Below are 9,070 nucleotides of genomic sequence, written 5' to 3' on the forward strand. Positions count from 1 at the left end.
AAAACACCTCAAAGATTCAGTCAGTTGATCCCTTTAGTGGGAAAAAAAGTATTCAACTATTTCCTCCAGTTAAATAAATGGAGATTGATGGATTTCACTCAGTGCTTTATTTTATATCTTTGCAAAGAGAGAGAAGTTCATCATATTGCCCTTATTGCACGGTTATCAGCCCTGTTCTGCCTGGGCAGCGATTGTTCAGACCAACAATAATGGAAAGTTGTCAGAATGAAAATATCACAGGGGGATTGTGCGGCTTTGCAGGTGAAACAGGCTAAATGGAAACTATTATAGTGAGTAAATAGCATAAATTAATATCTAAAATAAGAGAAACTACATTTTCCGACCCCAAACCAGAGACGTTTATTTGTCCCTGAAGACCTTTAGGTCCATCTACCTCCAGCGGATGTATAGTGTGTGTACTGGGTTTGTTGTATAAATGTATGTACTGAGCTCGCACCAGTCACAGCTCTATCTCTCTCTACGGACGTAAAATAAATCTGTGTTTTTGCAAAATTGCCTCAGCTTCCAAACGCCACAAAACATTTTCAGAAAATAAAGAGTTTTTATATATATTAAAGAAATATAAAGCTGACGAACGGTTTCTCAATTATTAAACTGATACATAATTTTTTTAGGTTTGTGACTCAATACTGGAACATGCAAAACCTGCTAATAAAATTATGTTTTGTTTTTATTGAGTGTTTTTATTTGTGTTTTTTATTGTTGGCATTCATATAAATATACTGCCTTTTGATTGGTTTTTGATAAACGTCTATTTTGAATTTATATCCCCCCTTGGAGAAAACTCTATGGAAGCAAATTGTTACCATATTTCAAATGAAAAAGCATTTTCAGAAATGCTTTTTCATTTTAAGAATGTGGCTGCATTATTTGGCTCATAAATTAAATTAGTAATCAATCATCCTGTTTGCATTTTCTTCTTTAAGGCTGCTCATTTTATGCCGTAATCAAAGAGAAAACACAGCAGACATTGCTTTTTCATTTTTCATGGTCTGCCTGCAAAGTACTGTCCACAACTATAAAATGAAAAAGCATTCTGAGCGGCGGGGTCAGCAGAGTGACATCAGCAGCCGCTCTTCCAAAGGTCCTTGCTGACCGGGCTACCCATCTTGTTCGGTAGGGGGCGCCGTGCATGTCTGCATTGCATTACATTGCAAGCGTGCCGGCAGGAAACTGGTTGAATTGCCGGGTCTGACTATCAATTGAATTTGCAATTTATCTTTATTGTCATTGTCACATGAACAACCAAATTTTAAAAAAGTGCCATCGATCAGTGCATATGCTTAAAAAACAAAAACAAAAATCGGGACATCCTGACCGACCACAATGACCAAAACAGTGGCAGCGCTACTGAGGGAGGCCGCTGCTGCTTTAGAGCAAGTGCCTGCTTCTAACGGACTTGTAAAAACGCCGACTGCTCCCGAGTTTCCCACCGGCACGCTTACAATGCAATGCAATGCAGACATGCACGGCGCCCCCTACTGAACAAGATGGGTAGCCCGGTCAGCTAAGATCTGAGGAAGAGCGGCTGCTGACATCATTCTGCTGCGCCCGCCGCTCAGAATCTTTTCCGTTTTCGAGTTGTGGACAGTACTTTGCAGGCAGACCACGAAAACGAAAAAGCAATGTCTGCCGTGTTTTCTCTTTGATTGTGGCATAAAATGAGCAGCCTTAGAAAAGAAAATGCAAACAGGATGATTGATTACTAATTTCATTTATGAGTCAAATAATGCAGCCACATTCTGAAAATGAAAAAGCATTTCTGGAAATGCCTTTTTTTTTATTTTCAAATTTTACATTTCAGATTGAATTTTGGTTTGTATTTGCTGGGGTACATTTTCAAAAATAAATCTCAAATGTCTTTTTTCTTTTTCATTTTAATTAGGTAAAAGGATGAGCAGTGTTAAAGAAGAAAATGCAAACAGGATGATTGATTACTTATTTCATTTATGAGTCAAATAATGGAGACACATTCTTAAAATGAAAAGCATTTCTGAAATGGTTTTTCATTTGAAATATGGTAACAATTTGCTTTCATAAAACTCCACCAGCCGCTACTGGATCCTACTTGTATCGTATTTAACATCACAAACCAATGTGGCCCAGATCAGATTGGAAAAAGTCCGGGTACCTTGTTCTGTTCACACAGTCCGGCAGAATCTGACCTCGGTCTGCAGTGTGAAAGCAGCCAAAGTCTCATGGGTCCAAACATCCATCAGAACCTCCTCCAGCAGCAGTTCTTACCCTGAAATGTGGTTCTGCTTGTCTGAAGCGCTCCAGCAGCCTGGAGGTCTGCAGCTCTGAACCCAGATCCACCTGGGTGATGGAGTCCAGGAGTTCTGAGACACAGTTCAGGTCCTGCAGGGTCTGAAAAGGACAGGCGGTTCTAGTAGCGGCACCACTGAGAAGGTTCTGATTGACTCAGAACTTGGTACCTTCATCAGTCTCTCCTGGTTCCCTCCGCTAAACTTCTCTCCCTCCTGATTCTGCTGGGTCTCCATCTGGTTCTGGTTCTGTTGCTTGTTTATTTGCAGTGTGAATCCATCAGGTTGGGGATGTTCTGATGGCGGGTCGGACCCAGATCCAGAGACCTGGAAGGAGCAGAACTTCAGCTCATCTAACCTGGAGTCATTTTTTCATTTTATTGAGAAACAAACTGGACCCGGTTCTGACGGACCGACGTGAACCGCGAACCCACCTCTGGTCTGGATCCTGACTCCTGGTTCTCCTCTAGTTTGGATCTGAGGTCTGGATCAGAACCACATCTTTGAAGCTCAACTGAACCTAAACCAAACAGAGGTTCTGTGGGCTGCACTGCTGTGGATTCCTGGTTCTGCTTCCTGGTCTTCTTGGGTCCAGATCGAGGACTCAGATTCTCCGTCTCCTGTGGTCCAGATCTCAGAACATCTGATTTGGGCCGGTTCTGTAGGTCTAACCTAATCTCTGATGAAGATCTGGGTCGTTCTAACGTCTCTGATCTGGTTTCAGTCACAATATCTGAACGACACCCGAGCTTCAAGTTCCTGATCCAGTCTGACCCAGAGCCCAGGTTTCGGTTCCGGTTCTCCTCTGATCGGGTTCCCAGCTGCCAGTTCTGGTTCTTCTCTGACCCGGATCCGAGCTGCTGGTTCTGGTTCTCCTCTGACCCGGATCCCAGGTGCTGGTTCTGGTTCTCCTCTGACCCGGATCCCAGCAGCTGTTTCACAGTCTGACCCGATCCAAATCCAGGCCAGAGATCTTTTCCCTCTTTGGATCCAGATGTTAGAAGTTCTGATTTGGGTCGGTTCTTTGGTTCAGGTTCTGACCAGGATCCTCTTTTCGAGTCTCTACTCTCAGCTGAGCTGGACTCAGACAGCAAGGTTCTGGTCTCCTCTGATCCCGGTCTTGGTTTTTGTACAGGTCCAGATCTCTGGGATTTCTCATCAGTCTCTAATCTGGTTTGGTTGGTTCCACCTGATCCGGATCCTGGGTTTACATCAGATCCAGATGCGTTCAGATCCTGGAATCTGGGTCGGGTTTTCAGAACGGAACCTAACGCTGGGTCCCTGTTCTCCACTAGCTGTTGGTTCTGGTTTATCTCTGATCCAGATCTTGGTCCAGTTCTGGGTTCTGGTCTGTATTTTCTGTCTGGTGTCTTCTGGTCTGAACTGGATCCAGTTTGCAGGTCTGTGTTTTCAGCTGAGCTGGACTCAGACTGCAGGGTTCTGGTCTCTGATCCAGACTTAGACTGGGTCCATCTCTGGGTCACCAGTTCAGCCACTGAACTGGTTCCAGTGGTCTGTCCTGATCTAAAACTGGGCAGCAGGATGCCAGTCTTTGCTGATCCAGGTCCAGATTCTAGATCTCTGACATCATTTAATCTAGACTGAAAGTTCAGGTGCAAATCTGGTTCTGGTTCTTGTAATCTGGATCCAGGTTCTGGGTTTAGATGTTTAAGGACCTCTGGCTGGTTTAGAGGTCCTGGTTCTGACCAGGGTCTAGGATGCAGCTCTGAAGTGGATCCAGACTTCAGTCGGTTCTGGTTCTGCTGTGCAGAGAGCAGCTGATGTTAGTCAGTTTATTTTTACTATTATTATTATTCTAGTTTTTATTCAAGCAGATTATAATCTGGATGTTCGGCCATAAATCAGATCAAACAAAGACAGAAATCAAACTCCTCATTTCTGAACGTTTCTGCTTTTCTATGTTTTTCTGGTTTAAACAGGAACTCTGCTGACAGAACTCCAACCAGTTTATAACCATGAAAACCAAACAGCGGAGATGTTCTGATGTCAGACCTGACTGGGAGACTTGGGTCTCGTTCCAGAGCCGGTTCTGTTGGACTCTTCCTTCCTCCTCAGAGCCTCCGCCTGCTGCAGCTGCAGCCTGAAGGCCTGGTCGGCTCTCCTCCTGCGGTCCTGCAGCGCCTCCACCAGCTCCTCCAGCTGCAGCACCGCGCCTCGGCTGTGCTGGGAGCAGTTGGAGCTCTGAGGAGAAAATCAGCATCATCTCAAACAGCAAACTGGGGAATCAGCCGATTGATTCGGTCTCTAGTTGGCTGATCAATCTATGATCGGCTACAGATTATAAAAACTGACTTTTTTTTGTAAACTTTATATTTCCATTAACATGAAACTCAGACAAACAGTGAGGAAAATAAGTATTTGAACACCCTGCTATTATAAAAGTTTTGACACTTAGAAATCATGGAAGGGGGTCAAATTGTCATTGTAGGTACATGACTACTGTGAGGGACCTAATCTAAAAAAAAAAATCCAGAAATCATAATATATAATTTTTTAACTATTCATTTGTATGATACAGCTGCAAATAAGTATTATACACACCAGAGAAAATCAAAGTTAATATTTGGTCCAGTAGCCTTTGTTTGCAATTCCAGAGGTCCAACGTTTCCTGTAGTTTTTCACCAGGTTGGCATACACAGCAGGAGGGATTTTGGCCCATTCCTCCACACAGATCTTCTCTAGATCAGGCAGGTTTCTGGGCTTTTGCTGATAAACAGAGTTTGAGCTCCTTCCATAGATTCTCTATTGGGTTTAGCTCTGGAGACTGGCTAGACCACTCCAGAACCTTGATCTGCTTCTTCCAGAGCCGCTCCTTGGTTATCCTGGCTGTGAGCTTCGGGTCATGTTGGACCCAGCCTCCACCCATCTTCAATTCTCTGACTGAGGGAAAGAGGTTGTTCCTATAAATCTGGCAATACATGGCCCCTTTCATCCTCTCCTGGGATGGGACTCATCATTCTTCTTCCTCCAATGGCGGTTAGTTGAATTAGGACCATAAAGTTCCATTTTGGTCTCATCTGACCACATAACTTTCTCCCATGACTCCTCTGGATCATCTAAACGGTCGTTGGCAAACTGAAGACGGGTCTTAACATGAGCTGATTTAAGCAGGAGAATCTTCTGTACCATGCATGATTTCAAATCATGAGGTCTTAGTGTATTACCAACAGTAACCATGGAAACGGTGGTCCCAGCTCTTTCCAGGTCATTGACCAGCTCCTCCTGTGTAGCTCTGGGCTGATTTCTCACCTTTCTTAGGATCATTGAGACCCCACCAGGTGAGAACTTGCATGGAGCCCCAGTCTGAGGGAGACTGACAGTCATGTTTAGCTTCTTCATTTTTCTAATGATTTCTCCAACAGTGGAGCATTTTTCACCAAGCTGTTTGGCGATTTCCCCGTAGCCTTTTCCAGCCTCTAGTGTCTTTGGGCAGCTCTTTGGTCTTGGCCATGTTTGTAGTTGGATTCTCACTGATTGTATGGGGTGGACAGGTGTCTTTATGCTGCTAACGACCTCAAACAGGGGCATCTACACTGCAAACAATGGAAATCTACATAAGTAATTTTTTCTCCAATTGAGGACGAAAGTGAGAAACTTTGCCAATGGAACAAAAACAATTTACATTTAAAATAAGAAAAAACAATTGCATTGTCTTATTTCAAATTCATATTATCTAATTATCTTATTTTAAGAGAAAAGATACTAATTTAATTGGCAAATCATCATATTCACCTGCTCAGATTAAGGGTAAATACACTTAATTTAAGACATTTTCACTTATTTCTAGATGTTTTTTTCAGTGTAAGTTAGGATAATAAATGGAGTGAAGGAGGACATATTGAAGGCAGACTAACAGGTCTTTGAGGGGCAGAATTCTAGCGGATAGACAGATGTTCAAATACTTATTTGTTGCTGTATCGTACAAATAAACAGTGATCATATATTGTGATTTCTGGATCTTTTTTCAGATTACTATCAGTGAAGATGCACCTAGTAGGACAGTTTCAAACCTGTCCAAAATAATAGGGTGTTCAGATACTTGTTTTCCTCACAGTAAATGATTCAAACTTAGTGAACAAATATTAGTTTAAGCTCTGTGATCAGATAAGTTCCTAGTTTGAAGCTGATCATCATGAAGTTTGACCTGCTCCGCCTCAGCTTCTCCGTCCTGCAGTACCCTTCCTGTCCTCTGGAGGGCCTCAGTCCTCTGCAGCTGCCTGAGCTTCTGCAGCAGGAGGCTGCTGCTGGTTAAAACCTGCAGGGACTTTCCCAGAAGATCTGCAAGCCAGAGATAGAAATATCATCCTGTCTGTGTCTGAAATCAGCTTCTAATCAGTTCAACTCTCACAAATAAACCAGATAAATAACTTCAGCTGCTCTACAGCCACTTATTGTTTTTATCTCCATGTTTATTTATGGTGTCAAATATTAAGCTTCTAAACCAGAATATAGGACGTCAGAAATGACATTAATGAAGATTCTTCCCATATCTCAGATTATAGAGACTAAAGTCAAACCAACATTTTTACCTTTTCTGATGAAGTCAAAGGAGAGCTGGACTTCAGTCAGTTTGTCTTTGTCTGCTTTAATCTGCAGATCCTCTAATCTGTCGATGCCAGCGGCAAACTGCAGACAGTAAAAAAGGCCTGAATGAAGGATCAGCATGAAAACAAAGGGAGGTGGGAAACTATCAATGGTTTAATTTAAAGATCATAGATACAAATTATATCAAAATTAATCATTTTTTCAGAAACAATATAGAATCTCTAAAGTTAAACAGGGTAAAAAAATCTTAATTTAATTAAACAACAAAAATAATTGTTTTAAACATTTTGACAGCGCCAAAATATAGAAATATTTACTTCTGGTTACCACGACAACATCGACACAAAATGAATCTGCACCAATAGGAAAAGTCGGTTGATTAGACGGAGCTCAGGTGTCGCCGGATCCTAGTAGCTCCGTATTAAAACTGATAAATTTCTTCTCTGCGTTACATTTCTTAGATTAATGTTAAAAAAAGAAGCAAAACAAAAATAAACATCATTAAAGCTTCTGACTCTAAGAATATACACTTTCCTTTCAGACGGGTTAGTTAATTTGCTTAAGCTAGCATTGGCTTTATGGGACCTGGCCACAGACATTATATAGGTAGACGCCTCATTGGATGCTGTAGGCAGCGATCCGACATGACTAGAGGGCGGCCATCTTGGATCAGACCACAGTTCAGACCTGGCAAACGGCTGGCAAAAGGTAAAGAATAAGAGAGAACTTAGCGAGAGCGCCCCTCACTGGCCAGCAGTAGTTATCTATCCTTTAAAATGTAGATATTTATTCTCAAAAAACTGGAGAGAAAGGGGTCCAAAGGTGAAACCTTGGGGAACGCCAGATAAAATGAGCTGTTAAGATAGATACTTGATCCACAGGTGTGTAAAAGAAAAGACATTAAGAAGGATAATTAGAAACAAAAGATTAAATGCTGCTTCTCGCTTTCAGTTAATTAATTTCAAAAACATTTTGATGAATCTAATAAAGGTTTGCCGCAGTGGGTATAAATAAAGTGAAGTTTTTTTGTGTTAAATATTTCACACCTGTCAGGGTTACTCAGTATGACGGCGGACATTAATGATGCTAAAAAGCAGAAGAAGGCTGCAGGAAAATGAGACATTTCTCAGTGAGAAACAAAAAACTAACCCGACTCTGAGAGTGAGGTAATTTGGGAAGGTTCATTTTGAATAGCTGCTACTGTATAGCCTTTTTAAGTTATGTATTTTCACATCAATCAGTTATAATGCAGAACTTTTTAATCTTTTATTATGGATGCTTCTTGTGCTTTTATTCACATCCTCTCTCATATTTCACTCAGATGATCTCATGCAGGTCTTCTCTGCAGGCCAGCAGACCTTCCATCCATCAAACAGATGTTTATATCGTTCTTTATTCCTATAAAAGTGTCAGTTGTTGCTTTTAATGCCCAGAAATAAACACAGCATGTAGATTATATAAATCTGATCTGTTTTGGAGACTCTGTCTGGATGTTCTACCTGCTGAGATAAACCCTGATATGTTGATGTTTTCTGTTCCACTGAGCTCCTGAGGTCAGCGCTCAGCTTTAGCTCCCGTCTCTTTAAGGACCTCCTCCATCCCTCCTCCATCCCTCCTCCATCCCTCCTCCATCCCTCCTACCTCCGTCACTCGGCCGAAGACGTCTGAAGCCATCTGCAGGACCTCCAGCCGTCTCTCCAGCAGGCGGAGGAGCAGCGACCATCCCTCGCTCAGAGACGCCTTCATCGCCTCTTTCAGCTCTTCGTCTTGCTTCTGTTTCCTCCCTGCGTCCCTCCTCATCCTCAGTCTCTCCTTCTGCTTCTTCTCCACCACAGCCAACACCTCAGGCTCATGTTTCTGTACAAACATCAACTCATCAGTTGCAGCCTGGAGCTCCTTCTCTGACCATCATCTATCATCTGTTGATGTTTTTGACCTGGAGTTTTTCCAGCAGCTGCAGGAGCTCCTGGATCAGGATGTGGTTTTCCTCCTGGTTTGATCCGATCTGGCAGAGTCCTGGCTGGAACTGGACCAGCTGGAGGTGGATCATAGAACCGCTCTGGATGAAGAAACACAAACCAAACCAACGGTTTTACCTTCTAGAAACTCAGCAGGTTTAATAATGAATCTATGATCATTTCATTAAACCAGATTTTTAATCTTTGTTCTCAGAGAATCATTAAGAAATTTAACCTAAAATGTTGTTTTTAAATAAATTT

General features: G+C 42.3%; 1 protein-coding gene across 1 annotated transcript; it reads right to left on the minus strand.

The window, feature by feature from the left end:
• Window positions 1-1,524: 1,524 nt before the first annotated feature.
• On the minus strand, window positions 1,525-8,909 carry LOC107095543 (pinin-like). Its single transcript, XM_015391679.1, has 9 exons — window positions 8,788-8,909; window positions 8,493-8,708; window positions 6,836-6,932; window positions 6,451-6,584; window positions 4,299-4,487; window positions 2,720-4,045; window positions 2,457-2,612; window positions 2,266-2,388; window positions 1,525-1,614 (listed from the first exon to the last, which is right to left on the minus strand). Exons 1-9 carry the CDS (start codon window positions 8,899-8,901, stop codon window positions 1,525-1,527), a joined length of 2,445 nt encoding a protein of 814 aa, XP_015247165.1. The 5' UTR covers window positions 8,902-8,909.
• Between the last annotated feature and the right edge of the window lie 161 nt (window positions 8,910-9,070).

The sequence above is a fragment of the Cyprinodon variegatus genome, unplaced genomic scaffold (assembly GCF_000732505.1).
Source record: "Cyprinodon variegatus isolate N-32 unplaced genomic scaffold, C_variegatus-1.0 Scaffold555, whole genome shotgun sequence".
NCBI lineage: Eukaryota > Metazoa > Chordata > Actinopteri > Cyprinodontiformes > Cyprinodontidae > Cyprinodon > Cyprinodon variegatus.

Coding starts and splice junctions, on each gene's coding strand:
- LOC107095543 (XM_015391679.1), bottom strand. CDS start 8,901: ATGATCCACCTCCAGCTGGTCCAGTTCCAGCCAGGACTCTGCCAGATC. Junction 6,933..8,492: donor TCTTCGGCCGAGTGACGGAG/GTAGGAGGGATG, acceptor TACTGTCTGCAG/TTTGCCGCTGGCATCGACAG. Junction 4,488..6,450: donor GAGAAGCTGAGGCGGAGCAG/GTCAAACTTCAT, acceptor TTTTCTCCTCAG/AGCTCCAACTGCTCCCAGCA.